The 18,100-nt window shown below is 26.7% G+C and overlaps 1 protein-coding gene across 1 annotated transcript; it reads right to left on the reverse strand.

The window, feature by feature from the left end:
• Positions 1 to 201: 201 nt before the first annotated feature.
• Positions 202 to 15,666, reverse strand: LOC126902724 (uncharacterized protein C05D11.1-like). Its single transcript, XM_050680295.1, has 19 exons — positions 15,370 to 15,666; positions 15,168 to 15,308; positions 15,002 to 15,102; positions 14,720 to 14,929; positions 14,520 to 14,642; positions 14,334 to 14,460; positions 14,120 to 14,147; positions 12,458 to 12,557; positions 10,277 to 10,552; positions 9,953 to 10,207; positions 9,430 to 9,603; positions 9,114 to 9,350; positions 8,632 to 8,812; positions 5,953 to 6,202; positions 5,697 to 5,883; positions 2,987 to 3,130; positions 940 to 1,100; positions 730 to 882; positions 202 to 446 (listed from the first exon to the last, which is right to left on the reverse strand). Exons 1-19 carry the CDS (start codon positions 15,605 to 15,607, stop codon positions 389 to 391), a joined length of 3,144 nt encoding a protein of 1,047 aa, XP_050536252.1. The 5' UTR covers positions 15,608 to 15,666; the 3' UTR covers positions 202 to 388.
• Positions 15,667 to 18,100: the final 2,434 nt, after the last annotated feature.

The raw sequence follows: 18,100 nt of genomic DNA on the forward strand, positions 1-18,100 counted from the left end.
AGAGAGATTGGTTTACTATTTTTTTATTATCAATATGCTGACGTATAATTTATCCTCTTAATATTTAGGGTTAATAATAAAATACTCTTTCTTAATACTCTAAATTATAAATTTATTAATAAAGAAAAATGAAAAAAAACACAGTAATTAAAAACCATTTTTTCAAGTGTAACATTCAATTTTTTGTATTTTATAACATATTTGGAAACGCTTTGAAAAAATAAAAAAATTTACAATGCAAAATATGAGTATTTAATATTTTTAGACATTTACTTAGATTGTCTTCGGCTGAGTAATGTATTTTATTTAAAAAATAATTTTTATATTTTATAATTAAAAATATTACCTCTAGAGGTTTTTTAAAATTGTTTACAATCTAAGTATGCGGTTAGTTATTTAAAAAACTTTCATCTAAAGACTTGTATACATTCATTTTAATACCAATTCTGAAAATTTAAATAATATTTTAATTAAAAAAATTGTTATTTTTATTTATATGGTGAAGTGGTATAATTGATAATAAACAAATGGTGTATTTGTAATTGCATTTTTTTAGATAAATAAAGTTTTATTTCAAACTTGATTTAATATGATATTAACACAAATGAGTACCATAATTTTCATTCTAAAATAAAATCTGCTAAATATTAAAAGAGAAAAAATGAATTAACAATTTCCCATTTGATTACATTTTCAAAACTTCACCCTTATATTCATTTAAAAAATTACTTTTCAAACTCATTAGCTATTTCTTCAACTTTTGTAGAAGGACATACCATTGCAGTTATGGTTGATTTTGGATTAAATAATGGCATCACATACTTTCTACCAATTTCAGGAAGATCATCAAGTTTTACTAATGATATTTTTTTAATTAAATCCCTGAAGAAAATACAATTATATTTTTTAAATATTTCATTTTAATAAGTAAATTATTACTGGTTATAAGTTTGTTTTAAATTTTGGAAGTAAAACAAAATTGATTGTATAGTTGATGCAATAATTGTATCCTCTCTATTAACTATGCTATATATAGCAGAACTTTTTGCTGATTCGAAAAGTGTAGAATCCCAAGAAAATCTACTGGATAAATGTTCATCCTAAAATAATAGAAAAATTTAACAATACAAAATATTTTCTATAAAACTAAAGAATTATGAATAAATTATAGTTTATAACGTATAAAATTAATTTTAAGTTTTCAGAATAAGTAGGAGCTCATAATTTTTATGGATAATTTTTCATAGTGAAGAACAAAGCCGCATATTTGAAAATAACATATAAAAACAATTGGTGGTTTTAATTAGTACCAAATAAAAGTTTCCTTGAACTAAAATTTACGAGATTAAATTTTTTCAAGTCCTCTGTTACTTAAAACTATAAAGTTATTACACAATCTAGTAAAAAAAAGTAAAATTTAATTGCGTCATTGTCATTTAAATAAATATTCCTTTTATTAATTTTAAACATATATGTTTTCTTGTTGAAAGGAAAAAGTTAAAAAAAAATGTAACTACTGATTTAACAAAAGTACGAGGCACGTCCAGAAAGTAAGTGTACTGGTTCTCTCACAGCTGTAGGGAATACTTTTTAGACATGTTGGCAACACTGCCATGTAGCCTGACTTCTCCCCTTCAAAACGAGACCAATCTGAGGTTAGTGTGTTGAAAACTATTGACGCAGTAGCATTTCTCGCGAAAAATGTCGATCGTATCTTCCGCCAAGTGCGGGAAATCGAGATTTTTTGTACTGTTCTGTCAGCTGTTTTGGGACCCACCTCGCAGACAATTTCCGATATCCGAGAGTTTCTGTGATTGTTTCGTGTATCAGGGATCTAGAGATTTGCAGAAATATCATCTAAGAAAGTTCATCTAACGTCAACCTGCGATCGTCACGGACCGAAATCTCGATTTTTTTCACAAGTTCGTCGGTCACAATTGAAGGTCTTCCGCTCCTCTGATCGTCATGCAGGGAAGTACGGCCATTTTTAAACTCGCCCCACCACTTATACACACTCGTACGATTCATATCTCTATTACCGTAAACAGTTTTCACCTCATTATAAATCTCAACCCGAGCTTTTCCCTTCGCGACGAGGTAGCGAATAACGGCGCGAATTTCGCACTTGGCGGGAGATACGATCGACATTTTTCGCGAGAAATGCTACTGCGTCAAGAGTTATCAATACACTAACCTCAGATTGGTCTCGTTTTGAAGGGGAGGAGTCAGGCTACGTAGCAGTGTTGCCAACATGTCTAAAAAGTATTCCCTACAGCTGTGAGAGAACCAGTACACTTACTTTCTGGACGTGCCTTGTATTATAACAATTTAATTCAATAAATGTAAATAATAAATATAATAAAAGACTGAGATGACGATGTTTGGCCGCCTATCAAATTCAGCGCCACTTGCGCACCATCTATTAACACAATATAAATTGTCTTGCGTGTGTGTACGGTGAGCGAGTATGGCGCAAATAAGTAAACGATCCTAAGACGGATAGTGGTATGCCTCAACTTGAGGGCCCACAGTTGAAAACCGTGATGGTATTTTTTTGGTAACAAGGAGAAATTTTGGATGTCCATCCGCTGGTTCATTTCTTGGAGAACGTTTTTTTTCCTTTTGTGTGAACGGATTAAATGAACTAACCAGGTTACATATAAACTATATATATACTTAATTTTTGTAGTAATATAGGTATAATAATTTATGTAATAGTGTGATTAACGACAGTAAATTTACATTTGATCTGTTAATATTGAATAGTATTGTCATTAATTTTAGTAACATAAGATTCAAGTCGTGTACATAAGACGAAAATACTGAATGCCCCGGCCCAGAGGTGTAACGAGTCGGTGGCATAACAAACGATGCAACGGAAATGACAACGCGAACGATATTATCACAAGAGTTAAATCAATTTACATAGCAGCCAAACAATATAATAAATTATTGGACTCTAAATTTACTAATATACTAATCTTACTATTATTGATTTAGTAGCTTGATAAGCAGCTGCTACATTTACAGAACGGTAAAAACTTAAAGAAATTTTTCCTTCGTCTAAGTTTAGATTTATTTTACAGGAATATGCAAAACCTGATCCTCGAACTTTCTTCCACATAGGTCCCTGTTAAAAACAAAAATTACTATCATAAGTAATTAAAATATTAATGATTGTGCACTGAATACATTATAAATTTGAATACGTTTTAATCTATTTAGATATGTAAACTGAGTTACATAAACGTTACAACAGAAATAATAAATTCTTATCCACAGAATTCTCCAAAATAATTATTAAAAATTTACTAGGTATAGTATACGAATACAAAAGTTATTTATAGCTAGACCAAATAGCTATAGAATGAATATTTTTTAACTTACCAAAATATGCCATTCAACAATAAATAACCTTTTTTTTTTTTTTTAGGAATTAATGCACCTTTTAAAGGTTTTAAAAAATGAAGGCTTGAAAATCTTGAAAGGTGGATAACGAATTTATAAAATGTTTGTCCTACCTAACATTTTTTATCTCGTCGCCATTGCTGTGCCTTATTTTTGCCGGACACTAACAAATGCCGTTCTCAATAAGATTTTCAGCTATTAGTACGACAACAATAGTTACCTACGCATGCCGTTCTACGACCTACAGAGTACAAAGTCGACCAAACCTCAGCCGGCTGCCGACTCTCAGTCGCTATATTACTGTTCGGTTGCGTTTCCGACGTACCAACTGGCTGTTTCCTTTTACGACTCGCACGAACACGTATTCGCTTTCGATGCCTAGCGGATACTTTTTTCTCACGACACGCTCTTCTTATGACCTATCTAAATTATCTAGTTTCTTACTATTCTATTAATTACACAGATTTAATATTTTAATTGTCCAATAAGCATTTACGACCCCTTATTAACTCTGACATTTTTTCTAGTTAAATACAATCTGAGTGTACCTACTACTTTAGTCAAACCTTTGAAATTAAAACTCATTAAGAATTGTATCCATGGAAATCATAAATCAAGTAAAAATAAAAAACTATATTCCATAATTATTTTGTTATTATGTTAAGTTTTAGTATAAGATAAATAAAAAAAAATTAAATCGAGTGATTCAGAAGTCTTATTTTGTCTTAAGTTAATTATTCATTTTTCACTAGAAAAATAAGTTTGTCAAATTTATTTCTTACCAATAAATGTACTTGGTGATCGATTACAATAATACGATATGGTTATGACAATGGAGTGTAACCTCTCTTTAGTAACCATGAAAAAATCATATTAAAAAATTTGATTTTTAAAAGACTATAAAGTTATATTTTAGCTTTGATGAGAAGCCGAAAAGGTATTAATATTACTAGAATATATATATATATATTATGCCTATTGCCACTTTTTCTAAGATCTCACTGACCGATCTCATTCAACAATACGTCAAAAGATCAAAAATCATATATAGTTGAAGATATTGCCCTTAAAATTTGGGAAATATTCCCATGTTCCTAGTAAAAGGAGGAAATCCTCAACAAATTATAATCTCGGTAAATTTTGACTTATTTTTCTTAAAACTACCATAACTTTCAGGAAAGATAAACGAACCAAAATATTTTTTTTTTATATAATCACTTTATGTATTTCCTTTTTCGTTTGATATAAATTTTATGATAATCTGACCCTTTACCTGCCCACAGGGGGGCATTTAAAATAGCAATTTCTTCACAAGGGTCAATTTTTTCAACTTAACTTTTAAAAATGAAATACTGCATCTTTTATACTTATGTTAAATTAATGCTTTTGTAAAGTATTATAAATTAAAAAAAAAAATTGTCCCGACAATTTATCTTCTAAGTACAAATTTCTGTCGAAGTTGAATAAATTTATTAAATATTAATTCATATATTATACTTATATATTATAAAACTTGTAATCGGGATATAAATAAGGAAATAGAAGTTCATTGTACTTTTGGAATATTCCAGCAAATTCTTAAAATTTAACACTATCCACAGATTACATCGAAGCGTTTTTTATTTTTACTTGATTTATGATATCCATGGATGCAATTCTTAATGAGTTTTTTATGATAATAATTTTAATCACTGTCAGATATCATCTATATTTGTCCCAACTATGCCACTTCCACCCTGTGATACCGTTTTTTTTTTATATATAGAATGATTGTTTTTATATTAGACACTCAGTATCTCTTAAAATAATTACCTTATTGTAAATGAAGCAGCATTTTTCTAATTTTAAATCTGGTGATAGGTCTAATGTATTAAATTATCATTCAGTATCAAAAATTAAGGCACTATATAAATTATTTTAAAAATTACTTGATCCAAAATAATCACCTCTTTTAAATTAAACTCTTACATCATTTCAATGTGGATTTCGAAAATAATTCTACTATCACGAATCTATTACTTTCTTATTACTACATAATTTCGAATTAATATTATAGGAACCGAAAATATTAATTAGGGATAATATACCTTTTAATTTCCAGTACTCAGAATGTTTAAAATTTTCTCGCTCTTTAAATATATCAAATTATCAATAACCTTATTACTACAAAATAAAAATAAATCTTTTAAACACATTTTGATTGGAGAAAAAAATATTAGATCACTTTTTTCTCAATTAAAAAAAAAATATTTAATATAATATATATTTTAATAAAAATGATAACATACTTCTAACTGACTAAAGTATGTCAAAAATACATAAACAGCAGCTACGTCTGGATGGTTATAATCGTTTATGCAATCAGTAATTTGCGTGAAATAACTTGACTCAATAGAACCCATTCCAACAACACAAGCTCGAATTTCACATTGGTTTAAAGGCAACATAGATTCATAGTCAAACTGTGTTTTAAATCTATAAATTTTAAATACAACATATGTAATATTAAGTACAATTTTAATACTATAACCAAATTTTTATTACGGATGTATTAATGCCTTTGAATTATCTGGAATAATTTTTTGTAATGCAACAGAAGCTTCAGGAATAATATCACATAATTTATCCAAATCGCCAGATATATGTAACTTAATGTTATCAGGATTAGCTAAAAATAATTTTAATTTATTCAAATCTTCTTCAACAACTTCCCAACCAGCTTCTGTTTCAATTTTTTTTTGCAAGCTAGTTAAAAACTTATATTGTCTTAAAGTACTACTTGTAAAATTGTTATCTGTCAAAAAAAAAAAATGAAATTAGCTTAGTATTCCTAAGGTCATAAAAAATAAGCCAAGAATAAAGTAAATATTATAAGTGGATGACTATATAGACACCTACAAGTCTCCTACTAACAGCCATGTCTCTTTCACTCAATAATTTGATATCATAAAGAGAATCTAGAGTATTTGTTTTAAACATAAACAAACTAAATCCCATATTATAAAATAGATGATAATATATTACTATTATAATTATTATATAACAGGACTTTGATATATTATTGTGCTTAGTAATTCTTAAATTAATGTAATTAATATGCTTTAAATTATATGATTATGTGTACATGCTAGTAAAAATTATTATTATTGTAGCTATATGACATCTGTTTGTACAATAATAAATCCAGTTTTATTAGCATTAATAGTCATAAATGCAATTGGTGATCCTCTTTGACTCAATATTGTAAAATGACCTTTTTAATTTTTACTTATACTAAATTTGTTATTACCAAAGAAAATATAGATGATATAATATTCAGATTCGATTACTCATTCTCAATTTTTTTCTTCTTGCGGACACACTTGAGTGCTTAGTTTTACTCATTCTTTTATTTTGCAGTTTTTACTTATTTTCTAATACTCATGATCTGACTTGGTGTCTTCTTTTATATTATATCTTTATGATTTAATTTAAAATGCAATCTTGTTAATATAATTATCTAACTATTCATAATATACGCTTATGTAATAACTTATTTTTCTTATTTAATTATCTAATAAACCTGTACTACTTATTTTTCCTCTCTACATCGTGGACCGTGCTTTACCGCCAAGATATATCAGGTAAAAGTAGTTTCAACTACAATTATTAGTAATAATCAATAAAATGTATTTATATATGATTAACTCTTTTTTTTTCTTTCGCTTAAGTATCTTCTCACACCAATGTTATATGTTCACTACTTAGTTCTAACACTCCACCATATACTCTCTTTTTATTGGTTATACAATAGTAAAATATTCTATATGCTTTCTTATTATTAACTACCCAAAAAGTGTTGTTGATCAAATTATTTTATATAAACATAAACTAAATTCATTCACTAATGTATTAATTTACCAATACCAAATCATAATTGTGTAAATGGGTTAGGTTTCAAACTCGAACAATTTTTGCTTCCTTTTCAATATTTTTATTGTAAAAACCCAATCGTTTACGAACATTTTATGTTCATTGTTTTTATTAGGCTACTTTAGCTTCATCTACTTTACAAGAAGACATTTTTACGTTTCCTACAATTTTTGCAGCGTTGAGTATTCGTTTTTGTTTTTACTTGGCTGCCTTTGAAATACCAACTTCGAAGTCTCGTTATTACTTGCTAATTCAATTATCAATTGCTTACCGTTCGGGAGGCAAAATTGATTAAGTAGTTTTGTATAAATTATCTTTTTTTTTCGTTAAGATTTAACTCATTAAAATGATTTCAGTGTGTAAATATTTTTTGCCCTTTAAATTTTTACGAGCATGTACATCAATTTATATGTCAGATGTGTATGACGTGACAAGACATTTTTCACTTGTGTCTGATTATCATAAACGTCCCTACGTTCTATCTATCGATATGTGGCACGGGCGGGTGTAAACAAAACCTATTACATCTTTCTTAAATTAATTAAAAACATAACGAATTCAGTTGACATTTTACCACGTTTGTGGCAACTTACTTTTATTTATCTAGTCACTTAACTCGCACAGTATAACAGTAATTATTCATTTTATTATTATTATTTTCGGGTTTGTATAATATGTAAATTTTTACTACATATTATGTATAATAAATATTAAGAATCTATACGGGCGTTCTCTTTATCGTTACACATTCAATTAATCAAAAAAAAATTATGATATTGAGAAAAAAATTTGTTCAAATAATTACTTATTAACAACATCAATGAACTTTTGACATATGAATACAATAAATTAATTAATTAAATTCAAAAGAACAGAAGTAAATACAAAGTTATTAATAACTTAAACCAATGACTGAAATTGAAATGCAGGTACTAATATTTTTTCACAAAATATTTCCCGGTTGCACTTCTCCCACCAATTATAAAAATTTTAATAATTTTCGAAAAAGTAATCCAAAAGTTGTTATTGACCAATCATTTTTTTGACTAGATTATTTTATAATTTATAAGTTAGTTAAGTATGCATGTTATCGTTTAAAACAATAATGTTGACGCATTTTTAAGTTATAACGGATGATTCTAAAAAGTAATTATTAGCTGATAAATCAAAAATTATATGTCACAAAAAGAAATCGAAATTATTTTCCAATATTGTAATTATTTTGTGAAAAATAGAGTAATTTATGATAAATCGATTACTCTGTATAAATGTAGTATAAATATTTTATAAATGTACTATTTTAATAGTTACTTTGTTTGTAAATCATATTTATTACAATTTGATTTAACATATGTCTTCCATCTCTACGATAGCTTGAAATTTTATTTATAAGTTTTGATAAATTAACAGATAACTTTTCTTTAGTAATATTTGTATTATGAAGAAAATCATGAAGCCATTTGATGCCTTTATGATATTTTTCTGGTTCGACCTATTATATTAAAACATTTAATAAGAGTTTAAATTTTCAAATATTATTTATTTAAAGGTTATATTTAAAAATAAATCAATAATTAATCAACTATTATATTCAATATGATAACAAATTTTCGATTATGTTATGTAAAACAAAAAGATATATTTAAAAATCAGAAATTTAATTGAAATAATATATTTCTAAAATCGTATACTAAGTAATAAAATAAAATAAAACCATAAAATATGTTATAAATAATAAATTTAATATGATTTTTAAATAAAAAATGTAAGTACTCTTTGGAATTAAAACATACAGTAATAATGAAAGCTACAACAGAGAAAATAGTTCCACAACAAAACGATGATGTTGATCCGATCCCAACACATGTACTCCATGTAACAGCTTCTTTTTCTAATTCCGCAATGACATCAGTATGATCTAATTTTACACCATTTCTTATTACATTACTTTCCATTATCAAATTAAGGTAAATGGGTAAGTATTTTTTAAGATTCAATTCCAAATCTTTAGTGTTAATAAATACTCTCATCTGAATAGAATTATTATACAAAAATATAATTAGTAGGTCTTACAAGTACTTATAAATTATTCATATTTTTTTTACTTACATAAACAAAATTACTTTTAATATTGTCAATTTCAACAAATAATGGAACATCAGAAGTTTTGAATAAATTGTGTTGATTTATTGAATTTGATGAAAAAGTATCATAAGATAAAAACTGTATAAGTTCAACACTAGGGATTTTAACTGACGTAAATATTTCACTAGGGGTTTTTTTCTAAAATGTATCAAACTATATGTTAATTGAGACCTTAAAATCATTCTTATACCCAAAAAACTTAATATTTGAGTCAATATCAGAATATTTTTCTAATTTCTTTATTACCTATATAAAATATAGTACGTGCCTTAAATAATTAAATTAACTAAAAAAATATATGCTAGATAGCATATGTAATAAATATCAAGAAATAAAAATAAATATAACTGATTCAAATAATTATTTTACCCACAACCATTATTTATTGCAAGTTTAAATATACAATGATTTAATACTCCTAAATAAGACTATTAAATCAATAATAACTATTATCATAAAAATAAATATTTAATTATATTTATATTACTTCACATTCGGTTTTAGCTTTTTGCAGTTCAATAGCTTTTATTTTTAAGCCATCATCCCCTAAATCATTTTTGCGTTTTGATACTCTTTGAATTTCTTCATTAGCTAGCTCGTGTTTTTTTTTTATTGATGGAACACCTCTTACAACTATTTTATGATTGTTTAAAAAATAATCAATTAAAATCTCTTTCCAAAACGAGATATCTTCTCTAAGAAGATTATTCAAAGTGCTAATTCTGTTCAATCTTTCGTTTAACTAAAATTATGCAGGCAGAAGAATAATTATTTTTCTAATAAGTCTTTAACATTTTTTAATTTTACTTACATCTGATTGACTCTTTCCATACAAAAAGTCTTTAATTATTAATGTTGATAAAGTGGAACTAGGATTAATTTCTAGACTTTTTAATAGGGATAGCTTATATTTTTCAATAGATATTCTCAGTCTTTCTATGTCAAAGTAATCTTCATCACGGATAAGCTTATTAAATACTTCTTTTAATTTAAATGGTATTTTTTCTTCATCCAATTTTTGAATTGGTACATTTTCAAATTCAAGAACTATACTTGGATTCAAATTATCACTAATATAGTAAGATACCTTAAAATAAAAAAATAATAAGTCACTAATAACAGTTATTGGAACTAAATAAATATTTGTATTATATTTACCGAGCTAAAAATACAAGAAGATATAGTGTTAATAGGATAAAATAGGGAAGAAATAAATTAAAGGCTAGAGGTGTGGAGATCAGCTCTTGGAGAAAAGGATTTAAGAATAAGTAGAAATAAGACAGAGTATATTGAGTACGAGTTTGACAAAAGAGAACACGAGGTAGGTGAAATGAGGAAGTCAGTGACAATGGTGAGGACAAAAAAGGAAACGTAGATAATCCTTTGAATAAAAAATGGGNCGTGATTGGAGAGGTGGAGAGTTTTAAGTATTTAGGGTCAGTTGTGTAAAAGAGCGATAGTATTGACGGGGATGTAAGACACAAGATTAAATGCGGGTGGTTGAAATGAATAGAAGTGTCTGGTATGTTATGCGGTAAAAAAATTCCAATGAGACTAAAAGGTAAATTCTATAAGACTGTAGTGAGATCAGCTATGATTTATGGTCCAAAACAGTGGCGCATTTAGAGGAGGGGGCATGATTGCGCGTGCCCCCCATTGACCGAGTCATGTAAATATTTTATCAAGCAATGTAATAATGCTTAATATCACTCGAAAACGTTAATTTTTGGTTATCGATAATAATATGGGTATAAGAAATGTTAGTTGATATAGTTGCCTTTAGAAATACAAGAGGAGAAAGAGTAATAAACTTTATAGAGAAAATGGGATGGTTATAACGAACACCAGATTTTAAAACCTTAAGAGAAATGGTGAAAAATCACTTTAAGAATCAAGTTAAGCATACTCAAGTCCTGATTGTGGCAGTGATCACAATCTAGTAATGACGAAATGCGAACTGAGATATAAAAAACCACAAAGAACAAAAGTATAGTAAGACTGCTATAGTGTCAGATTACATAAATGAGCAGAGGTTATAATACAATATAGACACCACATGGATCGCGAATACAAAAAAGGAAACGTAGATAATCCTTTGAATAAAAAATGGGAAGACATAAAATCCGTTATCAAAAAAGCGGCGGATACTGTGTTGACAAAAAAAGAACCAAAAAGAGCATGGATTGACAAGGAAATAGTAAAACTTATAAATGAAAGACAAAATATAACAACAATAAGACGAGAGAAAGACAACAAAAATATTGTCAACTAAGGAACAAGGTAAATCAAGAAGCCAGAAAAGCCAAAGTAAAATAATTGGGACAGTAGAGTGGCGAAATTGATGAACTATTCAAAGTTAATAAAATAGACTATACATGTTACAGATCCAAAAATTTGTGAGAAAGAGAAAACGAAATTGCACTAATAACAAAAATAAAAATGACCAATTATTAGTTGATGATGATATCATAATAAGGAGGAAATTAATCAAAAACTAGAGATGTGATATATATGAAACCTAACAGGATATATATGAAAAAGGAGATGTGCAGATTAGGCACATAATATATGTATTAAAAAAAGTTATTAGCAAAAAAAAAAAGTCGTTTTATGGTACCTTATTCATGAACATTTTTTGTGCCCCCCATTATAAATTTCTAAATACGGCACTGTATTTAGAGTCTTGGGCAGTTGATAAGAAAGTAAAGCAATTAATTAGTGTAGCAGAGATACGAATGCTTGGACGGATGAGTGGAGAGACTAGAGAAGATAGGGTAATGAAAGAGCATAGAAGAGGGAGTATAGATGTAGCGTTCACTGTGGATAAGATGAGAAAAAAGTCTTAGATAGTTTGGTCATGTTATGAGGACAGAGAAATCGAAAGTTGATTTGGGAGATCGTGTCAAGTGGAAATTTAGAATAAGGGTGGCCGATCAAAAATAGTTAGGATAAAGACGAGAAAATAAAAGAAGAAGAAGAAAATTATATTTACCGAACTACACAATGGATCAGATATTTCAACAAACTCCTTTATTAAAGCACTTATTGGAGTATAGGTTAAATAATTTAAAAGTGATTTGCAAGCCATATACCTGTAAAAAAAGGTAATTTATATTTAATAAAATATATAGCTCTATTTTATTTAAACAGTAAATGGTTCTCATTTTTATATGATTCTTTAATTATTAGTTGTTTTGTTATTTATGCTTACAATATTATAATTTTCAAGAAATAATATTTCAAATTTAAATATATGAATTATATACAGATGATCAAATTTAACTGATACTATATTAATACATATATTTTATTCTTTATAGGAAATAAAATTATTATTTTTTATTTTTAGAACATTTCCTACATTATATATTTACGGATCAATAACAACTTTAGGGTAAATACTTATATAATTAAAAGCATTTTTATAAATATAGAAGGTATGTAGTAAAAGTGAGTGCAGCATGTACTAATGTCAGCATTAGGGTAACCCAAAAAATATCGATGTCTAATTTTATAACGATCACACTCTTCCCACCTAAATATAAAAATGTGAATATTTTTCGAATACTGATCCAAAAATTAATTTTTAAAGTTGTTTTAGTTGGAAAATTTTCATTTTATAAGCTATTTTAAATGTATGTTATCATAAAAAAAATTTGACTCCTTTGTAAGATATAAGGTAATGAGCTAAAACTTGTTTTATAAAAGATAAGTCATTTTTGTTTTAATAATTTATGCGTTCTTAGGCTATGTCAAAAACATATTTTTTAATAATTCTTTTAATAATAAAAAAAAACTATTTTTAAATGCTTTAATTCTTTAAATACTTATCTTAAAATTGTTATTATCTCATTAATCATTTTGTAAAAAAAATGCTAAATTTTTTTAAATAAAAAAAATTGTTCATTTTATAATTAAAACGAAATAATCATATTAACATATTAAAAACTTGTTTAAGTATTCCAATGTTTATAGCATTAGAAAAATTTAATTTTGAATGCCTTTTTGTGAATATTTAACATGGAATTTACATGCCGCTAAATATAAGTTATCATTAAAGTGCAATTGGCAATTAGTATGAAGCATAAAGTTGATCTGTTTCGTAGAATGCCGCTAAAAGTAGTAGTACATTTAATTATCATAACGAAAACCAGCGGTAAAGCCGGAAGTGCGCCGTGACCGCGTCAAAAGTTAAACAAAAAATGTTATTTTATATTAAAAATTCAACATTTTCGTGTTATAATTTTTTATTTCATTTTTTTATGTCAATATTTTAGGTCAAAAGGTATAGTCGAATTGAAGGGAATATCTACGGGTTTTGACAGTCTACAATAACAAATATACTATGGTGTTGGAAAACACAAAATACACTATGGTATCCCAAACGATCCGTATCGTAGAATGTCACACAAAACTAACGGTCGAACACTTTATCAACAATTGAAAACTGAAAGCCATCTTCGTTCGGTGTCAAGAGTGAGGGAAAATGCGCAATGCTCAGCAATTGTCTTATTAATAGCTATACAGCTGACATTGAGAGAACACGAGTGAGCGCCTGCCTATAGCAAAGCGCCATACAGTATCAAACGTTATATTTTAAGTAAAATTTGAGATAATATGTAATAATATATATAATATTAAATAAATTAAATACTTATATGAATAAATTGACCCAACTGGGCCTCTCCAACCAACATTGATAGTACCATTGGTCTCTTCATCACTTGGAAATAATTCTACATAATTTGAAGATTCTGTTAAAGNTAACTGGATCAAAAGTTATTTAAGTTGTCAATGAGTGGTGGGCCACCCTGTATATAATATTAAATAAATTAAATACTTATATGAATAAATTGACCCAACTGGACCTCTCCAACCAACATTGATAGTACCATTGGTCTCTTCATCACTTGGAAATAATTCTACATAATTTGAAGATTCTGTTAAAGGATCTACAGGGCTTTGCCAGGGTTTTACATATTCTTCACGACATCCCTTTATTAATATTTAGAATTAAAATCATTAATAATAAAATTAAACATAAATTTCATTACTTTTGATAAAATCTTTTGGATAACTGGTTCTAGACTATTGAAAAAAGAAGAGTGGTCTACTTTTCCAGTAATTAGAAGTAACAGATTTTCAGGCCGGTAATATGTATGGTGATATTTACGAATCTTTAAAATTAAATGCAATAGCAATACTCCATTGTTATTCATCATATTATGTATAGTTTTAATATAATCTTTTATACTTTTTCATTAGTAGTTGATTCTCGTAAATTTTTCTTAAGTCCTCCATGTACTGATTTGTAGCCACATTTACCAGGATATAGTTTTTTGAATAATGATTGATATACAATATCATTTACAGTGTTTTCACGTCCTTGCATTTCACAATAAACGACACCAGCATCTTTACCTTCTGAAGTTATATGGTGAACTTCTGTGATAAAACCAGCATCCTAAAATATATAAGATATTGATAACAATTTATAAATAAGTACCCATAAGTGTATAAATAAAAAAAATATTACAGTTAAAGTAGGATATAAAATATGATCAAGATAAATTGGAAGCAATGAAAGAAATCCTTCACTCCCCGCTGTGTCGACTGTAAAACAAGTATGATCCACTTCTATAAAATAAAGTTTTAATCATGAAAATATAAACAACACTTGTAATAATTTTTTGATTAATTACTAGTCCAGGCGTCGGTTCCTGAAGAAAGACAACGATTTGCCAATAAATCAAGGACTCCTTTGTGAGGATAATTTTCCGATCCAAGAAATATTAAATGTTCTAATGTATGTGGTATACCATCATTATCATGAGTTTCTGTGGCTGAAAATTTAATAAAATAAATCATTTTTATGTAAAAATATATTTTGTTAAATTAATTTACCCAAAGTGAAATATCCTTTTACAAGAGGTCCATCAATGTCACCAAATACAATAGTAATTCCAGTACGTAAGCATTGATACTTATAAACTGGTATAACATTTTCAAATAATGAATGATTGAGAAGCCTATATTTATCAGCAAAATTTTGGTTTATGGTACCATCATTAGCATTAATAATATTGACTACAAATCCAAATATTAAAATACTTTGAAACATGATGAATAAGTACTCCTTCATATTTTTATACTTGTATATTTAATATTTGAAATTTATCTTGATTAAACTGTATGCAATTTGCGACGGTGTTTTATATCTTCTCAGTTTTGAAAATGTTTGATCAGCTTTTGTGTAATTTCTATACAATTTTTGGAGGGGCTCATTGTATGTAACTTGCATAACCTCCTTTTCTAATTATTTTTAATAAAACCATATTTGTAATTTTTCAAAACTTTGGAGAGGCTAAGACCACTCTAAGCTATCTCCTAATTAGCGTCTATATTGATCAGCATTGCCAAAACTGAATATTAGTAAGTCTAACTAGATAGTTAAACTATTGATTATACCAAGTTATCTTGTCTTAAAATAAATTAACAGATTTTAATAAATAAAGAAGAATAATTCATAAATAACTCTTTAAATACTTAATTAATCGTCATTTTATTGAAACAATTACATTTGATGATACAATTCATTGCTATTAAAGTGTTGGTGATGTTTTACAACAAAGATATTTATATATATATATATATATATTAAAAAATGAATAAATGTATATTGTATTTAACAAACTCTAGAGAAAATCAATTTAGGCAATAAAGAAAAAAAATAATGAAAACTTTTATAGAATCTGATTACTAATTGATAATGATGATTTTATTTTATATATATTTTTAAAGATTTTTACTTCTGTAGCTAAATCAATCACATTGTTAATATAATTAAATAAAAAAATGATTAAATTAATCTTCATAATAGATATGTAATATAACAAATTAATATATTAAATATATTTAAAAAAAATTGAATAAATGAATAGATTCATCATACATTTTTTCTAATATTTAGTACAAATTTGAAGAACTTATACTACTAGACATCAGTTTGGTAGGCTTAAAACTAATACTGTTGTCACAATTTCTTTAATCATTTACTGGTTCTAAAATAATCATAATCGTACTTTTAGTAGACGAAAACAACTTTAAATCAGTATTATCCCAAAAGGAATTTATTGTTTGAAAAACTTTAAAACTTGTTTTACAATCACAAAAACATTTATTCCACAGCCTAAAATAATTTTCCCCCTTTCACATCCCCTACGAGTGTTTTACGAAAATTGTAAAATTTTATATTTGGCTCACCAAAAAAATAAAAAAAAAATATTTTTAGTTGTAATGAAGTCACTGATACGAATAAATCTCGTTCAACATTTTTATTAGAACCTAATATTTGAACACTGTGTACAATGTACACTGTACATATTTGATGCATTTGTAATATTCAAATGCTATTAAATAAAATGTAACTTCTAAGCTAATTGTATTTGTAAGATATTTAACGCAAATGTTATGTGTGTTTTGTAAATACATAAATAATACATACAAAATGAACACGAATTTAGAGTACACAAAAGATGTTCGATCACGTAGTTTTCACGTGTAATCGTATATATCGTGTATATAATTAACTTCGTAATTTATTTATTTACTTATAGTAACACCAAAAAAGTTTTGATTACATAAAGCTATTTTAAACTTAAAATAAGAATCTGTACATAATGGTAAATATGTTTATAAAATATATAACTTTTATTTAATGTTATTATTATTTAAATCAATATACAGGCTGGTTAAGTAACTATAAATGTCATGATATCTATAAAAGTATAAATACTTTTTTTTTAATTTTTTCCAGAGATAATAATATCTTATGTTCTATGATTTCAAAAAAACTTAAGTTCTGTTACATTTCTTCTCTCTTAAAAGTAGTATCAGCTTAAGTTTTAGCTTCAACGCGAAGCTGAGTAGTTGTATCATTATAATTGTATTAAAATGTTTTTAGTTTCGTTACAAAGCTGAAAAGGTGTTGCATTTACTATGATGTGTTCTTTTTTTTTGTATCTGTTACCACTTTTTCTCAGCTCTCACCCTATCAATTTCTTTCAACGATACGTTAAAAGATCACAAATCGTATCTAGTCGAATACATTACCCTCAAAAAAAGAAATTTCCCTTGTTCCCCGTAAATGGGAGAAATTTCCAAAAAAATTACGATTTTTAAAATCCGTAAATTTCGACATTTTTTCAATTTTTTTTCTTAAAACTATCATAATTTTTTCAAAAAGAACCATATCAAAATAATTTTTTTTTATAGATGCTTGATGTCTTTACTTATCATTTGGTATATTTTTTTTATAAATCTGATCCTTTACCTACCTACAGAGGGGAATTCAAAAAGTTCACAATTCATATCTAGTCGGAGATATTACACTCAAAAAATTTAAAAATTTCCCTCATCCCCTGTAAATGAGGGAAATCTTCAAAACATTTACAAATTTTAAAATCGCTCATTTTCAACATTTCTTCAATTTTTTTTACTTAAAGCTGTCATAACATTTTCAAAAATGACTAAAATTTTGTGGAGAGAGTCTAAAAATAATGTGATAAAAAAGCTTCCCATTAGGTCTATTATCCAATAAGCTGAAATAGCTCCACAGACAACTTTTTCAAGCTAT

The sequence above is a fragment of the Daktulosphaira vitifoliae genome, unplaced genomic scaffold, assembly GCF_025091365.1.
Source record: "Daktulosphaira vitifoliae isolate Bord-2020 unplaced genomic scaffold, ASM2509136v1 Scaffold_3, whole genome shotgun sequence".
NCBI lineage: Eukaryota > Metazoa > Arthropoda > Insecta > Hemiptera > Phylloxeridae > Daktulosphaira > Daktulosphaira vitifoliae.